Raw genomic sequence first — 16059 nt, forward strand, 5'->3', positions numbered from 1 at the left:
ACATCTGTTTGGCATTACTGGAAACTTGAAATTAGCACACAAACACAGTCTCACTCTCACTCATACACCACATTGAATTTCAAATGAGAGTGATTACAATCACTTAATTGATAAATGTGACCACAGGGAGCCTCTTCTCGTGATTCATGACCTATAAGCGGCCTTTCTCAATGGCATGTTTTTCTTATGTCAGCACAGTAAGAAATTGGGGAGACAGAACCGGAGGCAACAGTGATGATGTAAGCAGGGGTCTCTCACGGGACTGATGTTTTTTTGAGCTTTTTACCGTAAAGGAATTCATCTGCGAAGCTGACCGGAAGAAAGGAAGCCATTTGGCCGGACGCCAGAGGAGGAGCGTGATAACTTGAGTCTGTCAAGACGTCATAGAGCTTCACTCTAAAAACAAAGAAAGTGGTTTCTGAAGAAGTCTGGCCGACTAGACGGTGAAATTGACTGGATATTACAAATTTGTGACAGGTCAGGTTCAAGCTAAGATGTTACTCACTCCTGTTGATGATATCACCTGTCTGATGTCTGCACATGACAGCCGCTTGCTAATTTCTGCCTAACGACATGGATGTTTTTAAAAGAGCCAGGGTATTGAACCACATTAATGAAATGGGAAATCCTACCAATCAGACCACTTGAGTGTGTCACACCAACCAAAGGGAAATGAAAATCTCCCCCTGCTCTTACTGTAAGTCACCAGCTTTTACCTTTATGACAGATCACCTTGGTAAAGGTAGCCTTTGTGTGTGGTAGTCACAGTCTCATTTGCTTGCTTGAGTCATGACCCTTTGTAAAATGTTACCATTATTACAGGAAATGAGAATGAGCCTTTGGAGCAGTCGTATGATTGCCTCCTTAGTCAAGCAGTTCTACCTGCAGACTCATCATTTAGCGTCAGAGGGAAATGAGTCCTGCATTGCCACCTTGTGGAATATTCCTTTGGTGTTTGAAGATGAGGCGGGTGCCAAGCCCAAGGGGCCCCACTGTGGGAAACAAGCTTGACAAAGATCATGCAGAAACTGACTGTTGTTTGAACTAGAATTCAGTATTTTATTCAAAACAAGTAGTTTTAAAACATACGTGAAAGCCAAGCTAAACAGTAAGTGACCTAACAGATGTTGTGCTTCACTCCCTGTTTTAGAATAAAATCTATAAAGACATACCAAAGCCAATACATTTCTCTTACTTGAAAATATCTAAATGAATAAATGAATTGATATGGAAATGTCATGAAAAAACTGCAACAACCAGGCAACAAGACAGAGAAAACATGTCCAGTTTAGGTTTTTTGTGGTGTGCATTTTTTTGGTTTGCTGTTTCTGGTGATATTCTTTTTACTCCTATGAGACATCCATGGAGAGACAAATATGGGCTTCCTCAAAGCCGAGTTCTCTGATTGGCAGGGAGCTCATCCTGGTCGAGTCCCCACAAGAAGGTGCGGAGACGTGTCACTTCCTTTTGCAGCTCAGGGCTTGGGATTGGCTTGGAAAGGTCAAGGCGTGGAGTCTCGTTTGGCAGGATTAGAGGAGGGTGGTCCAGGAAGCTCTCAAAGATGTCTGAAAGATCACAAAAGGAAAACAAACAATTGGCATAACAGATAATTTCACTGTCCCAACTGCATGGTTGAATTCTCACCCTTGTTATTTTTATTTATTATGTGTCACCTCCACTCAGCTCTGTGCCTGGCGGAGGGGCCCATAATGCAGGTGGGGCTCTGGTTGGACCCAGCTTGTAATGGGTGAGCAGGTGGTGCAGCTGTGAAGGGCTTAACAAGACATGGTCCTCCTGTAGGGAGGTCCAGGACGACTGGAAGATGAGAGTTTAATAGAGAGATAACAGTCAATACTCTGTGGCTATAGGGCTTAGAAGTCACACTGTGCATGTCCTTGTGTTACCTGGATAAGTCGAGTCTTGGGAATACACAGGAAGTTGACGGTGACTGACAGTTTCTTCATAAACTCAGAGGCTATGTCTCCTAATCCCGCCCCCTGTAGCCAGTCCAGAACCAGGTCCAAGTTTGTACGGATCTGGACTGCTCTGGACCACGAAAACAGCCCATCTAATGGGAGAGAACAGAAAGAAAAAAAAAAGTCAATTTCCAAAAAACATGGAATGGATAGAATTCTGTTTGACAATAATAACACGTGAGATTTTTACATTAGTGTGCAGAGAGCACTAATAACTCCGGCTGATAACATGTAACTCAGAGGAACTCTGACCTTTAAAGTGAGACAGTTTTGAAAGAAGAGATAACACAGTCTTGTCTTCTTTGCTGACACAGCCTTACTCGGTCTGGTACGACCATTAGCTTATTGTTAGCTAACATTAGAAACTAGATATTGCTATAAAACTGACATTCCTGATTAATATGACTAACTGTTTGACTCTCTCATCTCTTCTGTTCGGCAAAAGTTAGATCAGCCCACTTTAACCTCTCACCTCTTTCCAGCAAAGTATTGAGCAGGGAGGTGTTGGTGAAGAAGAAGAGGTAGCCAAAGGTTTGGGAGGTGAGGGGCGGGGACAGACACGCCTCCCGCGACAGCATCAGGGAGCAGCGATACACTTCCACCAGCCCGGCAACTTTGGGCGGTAAGGTGGACACATCGTCCACCTCGCCTTCCCCTCCTCTCTTCTCTTCTCCCTCTGCACCTCCATCCTTGTCCTTCTCCTTCTCCTCGCTGGAGAATGGGTTGGTGTCCAGGAGAGCTGGAAGGAGTGAGTACAGGGTCTTTGTGGACAGAAAGGAGAGGAACTTAGTTCATGTGTTTAATGTGAATACTGGATGGACTGCCATGTCATTTCGTACAGACAATTCTAATAACTCTGCTGTCATCAGGTCAAATTTTTCGTTTATCACTAATTACCTGCAAACATGAAATAACCATGATTCTTAGCTGTACGCTAAACTAAGATGCTGACCTTGGTTAACATCATAGCTGCTGAACATCAGCATGCTAGCTTTGTCACTGGGGGCATATGAGCCTCCAGTGCAGACATGTAGACAAGTCCCAAATCTATAATACATTCGAATTCTAAGCAGGTTTTTAGTGGGTGGTGTGCTTACTGGAATTAGACAGTAGGCATACTAAATACGGTTGATTTTCAAACGTCCTATTAATGCACTATTCTCCCAGAATGCAAAGCACAAAGAAAATGGAGGAGCTGCTCACAGCTGGAAAAAATTAAAATAAATTGTGGGTGGTGGTGAGACAGCTCCAGAATCTTGGAAAACAAAAAAAACGTCTTGTCTTAACTCTTAAGAAAGACATTTTGCTGTCTCTGTGTAAGGCTTAATTGGCAGTGGCTTTCCAAAGTACCAGTTTGATTGACATCTGGCGCCACACATTTCAGATGGTAAATTATGATGATATTTTTTTTTGCTTACTAACTGCTAAAACTGTACACAGTGACAATTAGAAAGGCAGCATGCAGAATTAGTGTGGATTTAGCGTGTGTCTTGTTTTTTATACTGTACCTTGGTGAGGTGATACACACACTGTTGGAAGGTGTGCATAATGACATCATCCAGCTGTGCCAGAGCTTCTGAGCAGGTGTCCATGTCAGCTGTCAGAAGAGGGTCCCCCAGGGCTTTCAGGAAACAATCATTAAGATGAATTAAGGTTTTTCTGTCTGCTCTAATTTCTAGCATTCCCAAAGGTCTGATATTTCTTTTAACGGTCACAGCTGCTAATCACTCTCACCTTCAAACTCCCACTCTTTCTCCATGGCTTCAACTTTGACCTGGAAGAAGTTAAGGAGCTCTGTGGCATTTGACATCCAGAACATCAGGGGTCGAAGGTCGGATGACAGTTTCAGGACGTTCGGCGTGCTTATGTCACCTTCTTGCTCTGGAGAACTGGACACATTTATGTGATGTCAAAGTTATATGAGCTGTAAAATGATTGTGAACATTCTCCTGTCAGTGTTTTGTTTGCATTTTGAAGGAGAAGCGCAGCACACTGTGAATAAAAATAGACTGAGTTATCATTACTCAACTATATTTCAGCCAGTTTCCAACATCACCGTGTTAAAATGCTTTCATCATACTACAAAAATTTACCAGAGACATAACAGCACAGACACAAATGTATCATGAATCACTCAGCAGGAGATCTCTAAACAGAGGAAACATGACGTAGAACAAAAATGTTCTTACTTTTGCGTGGGATGCTTATCCCCAAATTCCTTAATGTTATCCTGTAAAGAGAGTTGGAGACAGAAGAGAGGAGAGACATCTTGGCTTAGTGTGGGGGTGGAGGAGGGGGAGCAGTCTAGCCCTGTAGCCAGGACAATTACAGCACATTTTCCAGCAGAAGGGCAGTGACATCAGCTCATCCTCGCTCCTGTCCACAACGTAGCAGGCCACAATGAACGGCAAACGTCTGTCTGCTGGTTTTTCTGTCTCACTGAATGTGGCCCTCTCAACCTGCCGACCTGATGTTTTCTGACAAGCAGTCAGTAAATAATGGTTCACTTGTTGTGAGCTCCAGAGATGAAGTACTGCTAAAACTCTGAGATATTTTGTCATGTTAGTTAACATGTCACAGCTCATTTTACATGTTGAGCTGTAGCCAGGCTAGCATGGCTCCATGAGTGGCAGTGTTGGTGGGTTCCCTGCTTTGGTCCAGACTGAAATAACTCAGCTATTGGAGAGACTGACATTCATGGTACCCAGAGGATGAAATCCCCTGATGTTGGTCATCCCTGACTTATCAAGCGCTACTTTAATTGCGAATTTTGACTGAAATGTCTCAACAGCTATTGGATGGATTTCCTTGAAACTTGGTTCAGACACTTATTTTCCCCCTAGGTTCAATAATAATAACTTTGGTGAGTCCCTGACCTTTAATCTAGCACCTTCATCAAGTCAGAACATCCACTGTCCAATACAAATACCTGCAAATCTACATTTCCATCAGCCTCAGCTGCACTTTGTGTTTAGTGCTGATTACCAAATGTTAAACAAAGATGGTGAACATCTTGTATCTGCTTAACATCAATAGGTTAGCGCTGTTATTACGAGCATGTTAGTATACCAGTGTTAGCATTTAGCTCGGAGCACCACTGTGTCTGAGTAGAATTTTCTTAGTATTTATTGGACATTTTTTTCTGCCGTGATTACAGAGCTAACAGCAGAAAGATGACAGGAAATGAGAGGAAGGGAGATGACAGGCAATAAAGGTCCACGCTCCCCCTCATGTCATATTTTATTTTACATATCAAGCTGTTTTTTTTTTTCTTTTACTTACCCAGACAATTTCTTTAATGAGATTGGCTGACTTGAGTAATATCTGTGGTGTGAGAGCGGGGTCCAGGTGTTTGGAGGCATGATCTATCATGATTGACAGGAGATAAGCAGGTGCTAAAGGCCCGCCCCCAGAGTCTGGAGAGGAATTTTTGGAGATTATCTCCTAGGAGAAAAGTAAGGGATAAACACAACAATGTATGTCATCAAGGCCACAATACCAGATAAGCAGTACAAGGGCAGCTAGAAAACACTCAGTTTCTTCTTCCTGTCTCACTTGCAACAGGGAATCTGCGTGACGGGGGTGGAACTTCAGAACTGCCTCTGTAGATCCCAGGTACTGCCTCAGTGCTTCCTGTCTGTCCACCAACCCTGAGGGGCAGCAAGTGGTGGAGACATCCGCCTGCCATGGCAGGGTCAGTGCCAGCGGTGGAGCCGGAACCACACGGGGGTCACGATACAGGAAGAGGAAGTGGCTCCCCAGACCAATCACATCCCCTGGCTTTAGGACCGTCTCCCTGTAAAGGGCCACTCCGTTGTGTGTGACTTCACCTCCTCTGAAGGGCCGCATCAAAGCTACAATAAAATAAAATTAGATTAAGTCGACTGTAATGCAGCAAGTGCACCACGGATCTAAGTATGATATAAATCAGTGACTGTTTTAGTACCTTGTCCAGTGGGCGTCTCGGGAACAGCCGAGTCTCTCCTGACCAATAAATGTCTGGTCAAGAGGTCAGGAGCAGAGAGGAACGTCTCCACCTTCAGAAGCCTCTTCCCCTTCCTCTCCCTCTCTCTATCCTTCTCCCGCTCCCTCATTGTGGGCTTTCTTCCAAACACATGCGTATGTCCCACCATGATGTACAAAACAAAATCCTGAACAAAACACAGAGTGGAGAGCAGAAGAAAGTCAGGGAGGTCTGTTATCTTTTAAGTGCTATGGTTTATATCAATCTTCCATCTTAGAGGAGTTAAATTGAACAGAGGGCAGTTGATAAGGTATGAAGTGTGTCACAGTTTGCTACAATGGAGACCTGTGTGAGGTCATTGTGTGCGAGTGGTGTACACAGAGGGGTTTTGTGCTTTCGGTGGATAAATTGTTGAGGCATTGTGCTGTTCTGGGGCTGTTTTGTGCAGGATGCTGAATGGGAGAGGTCTGCTGAGCGATGGAAACCCTGATGGTATGTGGCGATTACAGACATGCAGGTATGATGTCATGTACAGGGTGTGTGCACGCGTGTACATCTGCACAAATCCTCTACAACATGCCTGTTAGTTTGCATATCTGCACATCAGTGTGAATGCACCTATACCAAGTAAATGTGTGTGTGTGACCTGTGTTTGCATAGTGTACGTGTGTGTGGGTGTTGTTTGCGAGTATTTGTGCGTGCGATATCATCTGTCAGCATGTCTTGCCTTGCTCTGGTCGTAGCCTTGCAGCAACAGAAAGTAGGGCCGGTCTGTGGGTGGAAGGATCAGACTTTGTGACATCACTTCCAGGTCACAGTTTGAATAATCCCTCTCGTCCTGTGCTGGCTGGTTCGTCCACCCAACCTTTGCTTCAGCTTTTGAAGCTCTAACCTGAAAAAGTGGGCGTAGACACGACGGTTAGAACACCGAATGCACAACGCTTCTTTCTCACCACATCGTCTTCTTTACCTCTCCTGGTTGTGGGTTGATCATGCTCACGATGTTCTTCCTGTCCTGCACCCCTCCATTGTTGTTAGGCCGGTTACCAGAGCCACGTGGGTCTTTGCTGACATGGTTGCCTTGTCGACGCCGCAGACTCAGGTTCATGTCACTGATGCTCCTCCTGAGCTCCGTGTTCCTCCCACGGTGACCACGTTCGCTCTCCTCTGGGCCGCCCCCTGACGACATCCTGCTCCGCCGCCAGCGCACACCTGTTGCCCAGACAATCAGAGGATTGGTGAGTCGGACTCTACGTCATGTTTAAGAGCTCCTTTGCATGCTACATGTCTGCCTGTTGAGTCTTAAACATACCTTGATAGTTCTCGCCCTCCCTCTCACGCTCCTTCTCCCTCTCCCGCTCTTCTCTCTCATAGTCTTCCTTTCTTTGGATTTCAAAGCGCCGCTCAAATCCGTCCTTAGGCCGCCACATGTCCACTAACAACAAGGGACATTCCCATGGGGCAACGCTTCTCCGGCACTCTGTCTCCCATTTGATAGCTCCATCTGGCTGCTGGATGGGCTTTCCAATGACATCACACAACAGGAAGTCCTCTGGGCTGTGTTTCTGGAGAACTAGAAGGTAATGGAGGAAGGGAGGAGGAGGGGGGGTAATTATTTTTCCATAACACTAGGGTTTATGTTTGTATTAAGTCATTCCCAATTGGTTAAAAAATTTTGAGCAAACAATTCCCAGTAATGGGTCACAGCAGAGGTCCAAGTGAGAGAAAATTTCCCTCTCTCATACCTGCGTCATCTGTCTCCTCCCTCTCTCTCTCAGTGTACCGAGTGATGACCTGAGCGATGAGCTGGCTGGCTGTGGAGTGAATGTTGGCCAGCAGGGAGCGATAGTTGGCCCCGCTGGAGAGGGCATCCCCGTAGATCTTGATCAGGCCCGGGGCAGAGGACGAGGCAGGGGGCAAGTAGTGGTGGGAAGAGGGGGCAGCTGAATGAGCCCAAACTTCTCTCTCCCTCTCCCCCACCGCCCGGTCCCGGTCGCTGTTCGAGCGCCCTCGCAGGAAGAGATGGGAAAGGCGCTTGGTGCGGGACTGGGGCCCAGCAGGCCGCGGCCGGAGGAAGGCCGGGGAAGGAGATGGGGATGGGGTAGGGGAAGCCAGCGAGGGGGTGGAGTTAGAAAGGGAAGAGGAAGGAGCAGAAGGGGCCTCGTGGAGGGAGGCTGCGTCAGAGCTGGTGGTCGACCTGGGAACAACAGAGGAGGGGAAGACAGATGGAGGAGAGAGGAAGGAGAGAGGAAGGGACCAGTCAGCTGTGAATTATGACTGACTAAACACAGACAAACAACAAGGACTAAAATAATACAAGAGAAAGGTTACAGAGTTGGAAGGATGCTAATGACAGCGGAAGTCAGATAAGATGGCATCAATGCATAAACTCTTCATTCAACAATACTTAGAATGGGAACAGAAATCTAACTAAGCAATAATGGCATGAACATGGCATAACCTGAGAACAAGTACACATGACACAGAAACAAAACAGGAGGTTTAAACAAGTGAGTTCAAGAGAACTTCAGACTGACTTGACAGAGATGGCGCTTGGCCAGCGACCCCCTAGCTTGGCAAAGTGTTTCCTGGGCGAGTTGATCCAGAGACCCACTGGGAAATGGAGCTTTCTGAAGCGAGGACTGCCAGACCCCTCCATCTGACAGAGGGAGAGAGAGACACGCAGAAAACATGTGGCTTTTTAACTCAATAATCTGCAGCGTATCATCTGCTTAATCCTGTCGTGAGGAATGTGTGTGTCAGCAATGCCAGGATTGAAACAATATAACAATGGCATGATGTCACCATCAAAAAATACCAACAGGATACCTACAGCAGGTTGTCAACATGGTGAAAACAAACAGAGAGACATTAACTCACAACACCCCAATCAGCCCCTAAAGTCATAGCGCGAATTTCCCACTCTCAAACAGGAAGCATCTTTTTTTAGGACTCAGGTCCAGCTGTTTTACTGACAGGGAAATACCCACTCCAAAGGTCACTGCCTGTCCGTTTCTCAGTGTTACTTCTATGTAAATTACCATCAAAATTAAGGCTCACGCTTGTTTTTTTCCCCCCTTGCAGATGGAATTTGGAGGTTTAAACAAAATCACTGCATTCCTCTGGAAAACTACCAGATGAATGCAACTGACAAACTAAAGTATGATTTCTCAAGACTGCAAATGTCACATGTTGACATGTCTGTCTGCACCTAAAATTGGCTGTTGTCATTCTCAAAGATCCCTTTTCTTTTAATGAGCATGACTCCATGTTGTGGTGGAATATTTTGAAAATGACAAAATCCGAACGGTACATAAAAGACATTCAAATGCTTTTTGGTATTAGATCTTGAAAAGACTCACCCACAGTTACTTCTGATCCTTCTAGTGCGTTATGATGATTCCTAGCCACCGAAATGCAAATACGCAGCTCAAAGTAACCGAAAAACTCTGTATGCTTCCTTTTCCCCACAACGAACTTCCATTTTCAAAAGGCCTAAACTTGTCACACGTCTACATGCACATCTCTAAATCTCCATATCCATTGAGTTGATCTTCTTTTTACTGAAATAGCCTTTTCTCCTAACTGGACAAGATCTGTTCCCTCTCTCCGTCTGGCTCACAGCCTCTCTGGGTCTATAGATAGAGAAACAGGCCCATTGTTCTAAGTGACAGAATTTCCTTCCTTTGCAGTGGACAACACCTATATCCTGACTGAGTGAGAGAGAGAGAGGGAGAGAGGGAGAGATTGGTAGAAAGCAAGAGAAGGGTGAATTTACATACACACACGAGTGTTTGAGATCTTGTTTGGAATATTATATACTGTACTGTACACCACAAAGCCATCTAGATACCTATCTTTTGGTCTGTCTAGATTAAACAGAAATGAGGTGTCAGTGTTGCCCTAATAAAGTTTAATTACAACAAACATAGTCTTAAAGCCACAATCAGGATTGTGGCCATTTAAATCCGGTACCACATTGTGATTTCAGAACGGATATCGCAACACATCACAAAACGCACAGACGGCCCAGTTTGAAGTTTTGCTGAAAAGAGGATGAAGGAAATGCACACAGTGAGACAGGAAGCTAGAGGGAGCGACAGAGACACCTGTGATCTTTGACCTCGTCTTCGACAGGAAGATGGCGATGGAAAGAGAAAGGGGACTGTCACTGTGTCCAAGTTCAGGGGCTGGATCCTCCGAAATCTGCATTTCCAGACCGAATACGTCATAACGGTTCTGTAACCCTTGTCCCATTTCAAAGGCTCCTCCACTGTTTTCAGATGTCTGGAGTCACTGAGGGAGGAGACCAACAGAATACTTCAATTCAAATGTGGACAACATGCGCTGTAACTGTGACATTAGCCTGACATTATCTTCAGTCGTCACTGTTGGCATCATATTAATTCAACAAATCAGTCCCGTCATTAGACTTCTCACCAGTCGTATTTTTGAGCAGTAAATCATTCAGCATCCATAAACTGAGGCGTGACAGCTTCAGTCACATGTGGAACAGGCAAATACAGAATATAGGCTCAATGGGCGATGTTGTCAAACATTGGAAAGAAATATCTGAACAAAGGAATTCAAAGGGTGTGCTGGTTACATCATAAAAGTTGTATTTTCTTCCCATCAAAGACTTGAGACAGACTTGAGTCAAGAATCTTATTATTTGAGATGCCACTTGAGAAAATGAAGAAGACTTTGACTCAGACTTTATATATTTTGACTTCAAGTACCCAGCCTAAACCAATTGGTTATTATATATCTCACACACTGAGATTAAAGATGAATAACAATTGTGTTGGTTTTATACTTTTTTTCCCCATTTAAAAAAAATTGTAATTCACTGAAAGCAACGAAAATTCAAGCTTACCACAGCTGCAGTCCTCTGGAGAAAAATGTACTAAACTTAAACATAGTACTCAAGTTTGTCTGCCACTAACAGGCCTATTTGATACTATACGGATATATATTTAGGTGGAGTGTTGCATTAAGGTGATTTTACCTTGAAATCAGTTAGTCTTGTAGTCAGTGAGTTGAGGCCATGTCTGCATCCAGATTAGGAAACATAATGTGACATTTCAAAATGATAAACCTTTAACAATGACTAAATTTAGCTGTTTGTCTAGCCTGTCAATGCTGCTTCTCCTAAATGTACATTTGGAAGGATCTATTTAACTGCTGGGGTGAGAAATATCAATAAAGCAATATTATATAATTCCACTGTAATTGGTCTATTTTGTTCCTGCTGCATTAGACTGACCTGAACTGACCTCTCTATTACACGGGCCTCCGATGAGATGCCTTCTCTGTGCAATGTTATGCTTAAATTTCAGTCACAACATGGAGGATGCTCAGAGCAAACAAATGCCATTGATCATTTTATTGTAGCTCAATAAAGCTAACTTAACAGACTTTAGACACCTGAAAACTAACGTTAGGTACAGATGTCTGCTGTTCCAGGCATTTCCACCACCCGGTGTCCCAGCATCCTTTGCGCGCCTGACCAGGAAGGACATCTTTCCGGAGAGCACCGAGGACACAACGAGAAACGTCCCAAGGTTAGCTGCTGGTAAGTCCTAAATTTGGCGTCGTTAATACTAATTTTCATCTTTGTCTGACTTTCTAATGTTCTAACGAACAAATACTATTGGAACAACTAAGAGTTCTCAAATATATTAGCTAACAATCAGATCCAGATATGTTAACATATTAGCAACGAGCTAACTGTTAGCATTAGCCTAACCAACTAAAGTCTGCGAGGCTACGCAAACTATGCTAATTTGTATTCAAAGCTATGTGGTCGTGTCACAGTTCTAAGATTTGTTTTGTCAAAAGTTAGTTAGTTAGCTTGCCTATGTTTATCCTTAGATCGTATGATACACTAGCATTGAGTAAAGGCTAACCTAAATTTAACTTTGATCACAACGCTATTTTTAGGTTAGCCAGCTAACATTGACGTTACACTGTGATAGCTCTGTTGGCGTTAGCTGTCATCCAACGCGTTTTAGCAACTTGTTGCAACATTAAGTAAATCCACCTTGTACCTTGTTTCAGTGTCGTTTAGACGTTGTATATAAGCTCATAAAGATGGCTGCGAATATTGAGGAGAAGATCAAGGACTACAGGACTGCTCCCTTTGACGCCCGATTCCCCAACACCAACCAGACCCGTAACTGTTTCCAGAACTACCTGGGTGAGGACATGGATCAATATGTTGTGATTACTTGTTCATCAGACTTTTAAAAAAACTGTTCAGACATAGGGCAAGCACTACAGATGAAAACTGATCGATGCCTGAACTCGTCATTATGTGTATAAGAATGAATGTGATTCTGTCACATTTGTAATGTTAGATTATTAGATTATTAGCCCAAATTATGCAGGAAATTAGTATCAAAGCACTTACAGATAAATGCAGCATCATAATACAAGGTGCATCAGTAAAATTTGCTTAAATCAGCAGGTTTGTGGTTGTTTGGTTAAAATCTTTGCATAGATCTAGGACATATTGTGAAGCTACAGCCGTCAAACTTACATGGTACACCTTAAGAAAGCTGAGAGCGAATGCTTAGAAATCAGTCATCAATCAACCATAAGGAACGTTTTCACGTGAAAAAGTGTTTAGAATATGACCTCCACATGACATTGGTATTATTAATACAGCATTTCAACTGTTTCTTCTTTAAATTACCAAATATATGCTCAACTGTAATCAGTATTTTGATTAAACCACTGGTCACAAAACAAAATGAAAAAACAATTTCAGAGAGCACAATTCAATATGTCGTTAATCTTTGCAATGGGAATATTGGCCAATTTTATGAATGGCAATTACAAGAAGGTACAAACGTCTTGTTAATAATATGCACATGCAGAAAACAAGATATGCTCCTGTCGTTCACTTGTTCTGTCGAAGTTGTCATGCTGGTACTGACTGTCCTTCGATCTCTGTGGCTTGTTTATGGCGTTTTTAGTGTGAACAATGTGTCAGATGAGTAACCTTGAAACCTTTTGTTGTTTTTTGCTCTAGATTTCCATAGGTGCACCAAGGCCCTGTCAGCCAGAGACCAGGATGTGGCTCCCTGTGATTGGTACCAGAGGGTTTACAAGACCCTCTGTCCCCTGAACTGGGTGAGTTACAGGATTCCAGTTCTGATAGTTCCTCAGTGTGCTCAGGTGTTAGTCCTGGACAGACCAGGCTACCCTGTGTAGGCCAGATAGGATTGTTCTTTTCTACCTTCTTGTTGTTTTGTGTGTTTGTTTTTTCTTCATTTTGTTCTGTTCCTACCTTTGATCGGTTTTCTCTACATAGCTGCTTGTAATCTGAGGCTCTTTGAGACATGCGTTTAGTTGTATGTGATAAAGGACTATAAAATAAATACAGTTTACCTCTTTTTCCTGCTTTTTGAGTTCATATTCCATCATTTATTTATGTTTTGCCAAAATAGCCTCACAGCTGGAATTGAAAGCTCTGAAAAGCTTGTAATCCAACCTCAATTTGAGGTGAGATTTTTGACATCAGATGTAACAGCTGTGAGACTATTTTCACAGACGTACTATTCCCAAGGTCAAGAGTGAGCCTCCATGCTCAAATCTCTGTTGGTGGTGTGTTTTAGTGATAGACAGGAAACAACTGTGGATGTAAAGCAACAATTCAAAGTTAAGCATTAGTTTGTCAGAGAGGACTAAAGTTTGTTTCTACTATCTCCTAACAGGTTTCCAAGTGGGACGAGCAGATGGAGGGTGGAAGTTTCCCGGGGAAGATCTGAAATCTGTTGTTGATCAGGACAGTCCACTGCAGGACATTCTGTTACTTGCACCGTTATCTCTGTAGCTTGCCTAAGGACATCTTCAAACAGCTTTCAAATCATCATCATTGATGTTACAGTTCTTAACTTAAAACACGCACAACTTTTTACCCTGCATGTTGAGGTCTGAAGTTTGTTTCCCGTTGCAGTTGTAAACTACTCTCTGGCATTGATTCATCAATAAATACAGTGCGGATGTAATTAAAAGGGTGTTGTTCATTGTACAGTTTCCGCACTTTGTTATATTGGAATAACTTCCTCCAAGTCAGACAGTATTTTTCTTAAATCTGTAATTTAATTAAACAAAACATGTCTGACTGGCTGCTAGTGAAGTTGATATTGTGAAGTAACTGTGCCTATTCAGGGAGAGATGAAATGGAAATGTCTTCTCACTGACATCATATCCAATTGATGGCAGGGCAGGTATTGTGGGGCAGATCTTTCAGATGGCTGAGCTCCAATCATTAGGGTGTTTGCACGTCTGTGTCAAGTCCTGAAAAATCCCTGAGTGATTTTAATAAAATATTCTTCATGTGTATGGCTACTCCTATAAAGCTCTGGAGTGTTCTGGAGTGAAACAGGTTTTATACTTGAATTTTGTTTCCGTTTAGATTTTCAGTTTAACCTGCAGAGACCTGCAGTCTCTCTGGTTTCGCCAACAGTGTCTCTTCAGCTATCCTGATAATTATATAAACACTGGAAATGGCAGTATGCACAGCAATCTGCAGAAGTGCTCATTTAATCCTCAATGAAACACCCTCAGGTCAGTCTGCTGTGAAAACTCAAAGCAACAATAACAAAGACTTTCCAGAGGATGGCAGTGGTGATAAACCAGCTGCTCGTATTGGTGTAATACTCAATTTCTACCACACTGCGGCACCATTGAGCTGTATTCATGATTAAGCTTGTTCATGTTGAGTAACAGTAATTCTTTGAGGACCAGTGTCGGAAGTGTTTGGATTAATTCAGTGCTCTGAGTCAGTGCTGCATGTTGACAACCAAAGGAAGGTGATTAATAGGTTGGATAGGCTGTGACGACCTAGTTAGAGCTGCACCCTCCAACAGATGTGTGCTGCTTAAATGAACTTATTCAAAGAAACCAAAGCATTAGAGAATTTCATCAGAGGCGGATATGGGGAATATACAAGTGGAAAGATCAGCTTTAAACTTTTCATCTGTCCTAACAGATGTCGGATATCCTTTTTTGTTAAAAGGGTTATAAAAATGCAGCCTTTGCTGATTTATGTAAAAGCATTATTAAAGTTTACTATTCATTACCTTCATTCAAGAGCAACATCCAACATACGAAGCTCATGAAGGTGGTGGCAGTCAAGCACACTGTCTTACTTCCTCCACTGCGAACACATTTCCACTCTTCATTTGTATCATTATCACACAGCGGTCAGGCAGATGAAGGTTAACTAAGATTTATTTCATGTTAGTTCTTAGTTCACATTGTCACCGTAGGCCATTTTAAGCTTGATGGCCTTGATTTCATGAATTGTGTAACAGTAACACTGCTGGCACCACAGTCCTCAGACCATAGCTGTGATCTTGCTTTGATTCTCATCAGCTCACCACATCCTCCACTGGCAACCATTCACTTCAGGTATGCTACAATTTGTCCTGACACGCCAGAGGGGGTGTGTTCCCCTCTTCCGTGTTGATCTGTAGACCAAATAAACTTTTCTTCAGGCTTTGCTTGTTACTGATAGTGATAACACTGTTACTTGTGGTGGTGAATTTTTAGAAAAGATACATTAACAGATCGTCAGGTGAGCGAAATATTGCAAGAAACAACAGTGTTTTCATAAGATTGTGACTGTCAGAGAACTGTCGTCGTGGAGTTTATCTGGTCAGGGTCAGTGGGTGTCAACATGAGTCAATGGCGAGCCATATGCACTGGGTGGCAGTGTTACACCAAATTTCAAGAGTGTTGCGTTTCCCCTCAAAACAAACTTAATGGTGGTCGCTGGTAGGGAAACTAACAAAAAAACAAACTGCACTCAACACAAAATGGGCCTCCTGGGGCCTAAAAGGTGATGGGGAATAACTTACCCACACACCCACTAATTCTATCAAAATGATAGAAGGACAAAAGAAATGAGCCTAAAAAACAAAAATTGAGAGTCATTAAAAAGGAGGGAGTGAAATTCTGGAAAAGAAAGAATCACTACAGTTTAAGACCATTCACACACTCATTCATCAATGCCACACACAAAACCAGGAGAGCCAACTGAAGGTGTTAACTCTCCGGTATCACACACCCAACTAAAGCAGAGCCACAAGCCTCCTCTTACAGAGC

The 16059-nt window shown here is 43.2% G+C and overlaps 2 protein-coding genes across 3 annotated transcripts; one reads left to right on the plus strand and one right to left on the minus strand.

The window, feature by feature from the left end:
* Positions 1-1037: 1037 nt before the first annotated feature.
* Positions 1038-9571, minus strand: rasip1 (Ras interacting protein 1). Its single transcript, XM_076736184.1, has 16 exons — positions 9303-9571; positions 8478-8599; positions 7686-8137; positions 7253-7513; positions 6911-7152; positions 6668-6832; positions 5923-6127; positions 5532-5830; positions 5259-5420; positions 4166-4206; positions 3711-3865; positions 3485-3597; positions 2449-2737; positions 1905-2068; positions 1674-1815; positions 1038-1565 (listed from the first exon to the last, which is right to left on the minus strand). The coding sequence occupies exons 2-16, from the start codon at positions 8597-8599 to the stop codon at positions 1387-1389; spliced, it is 2991 nt and encodes a 996-aa protein (XP_076592299.1). The 5' UTR covers positions 9303-9571; the 3' UTR covers positions 1038-1386.
* Positions 9572-11440: 1869 nt separating this feature from the next.
* cox6b2 (cytochrome c oxidase subunit 6B2) lies at positions 11441-13961 on the plus strand. 2 transcript variants are annotated; one of them, XM_076736229.1, is made up of 4 exons: positions 11441-11515; positions 12001-12139; positions 12977-13077; positions 13662-13961. In XM_076736229.1, the coding sequence occupies exons 2-4, from the start codon at positions 12034-12036 to the stop codon at positions 13713-13715; spliced, it is 261 nt and encodes an 86-aa protein (XP_076592344.1). In that variant the 5' UTR covers positions 11441-11515; positions 12001-12033; the 3' UTR covers positions 13716-13961. The 2 variants fall into 2 exon arrangements, with proteins under 2 accessions (XP_076592344.1, XP_076592346.1); XM_076736231.1 differs by having other exon boundaries at positions 11441-11512; positions 12013-12139.
* Positions 13962-16059: the final 2098 nt, after the last annotated feature.

Source organism: Chaetodon auriga, chromosome 8 (assembly GCF_051107435.1).
Source record: "Chaetodon auriga isolate fChaAug3 chromosome 8, fChaAug3.hap1, whole genome shotgun sequence".
In the NCBI taxonomy this organism is placed as follows: Eukaryota; Metazoa; Chordata; class Actinopteri; order Chaetodontiformes; family Chaetodontidae; genus Chaetodon; species Chaetodon auriga.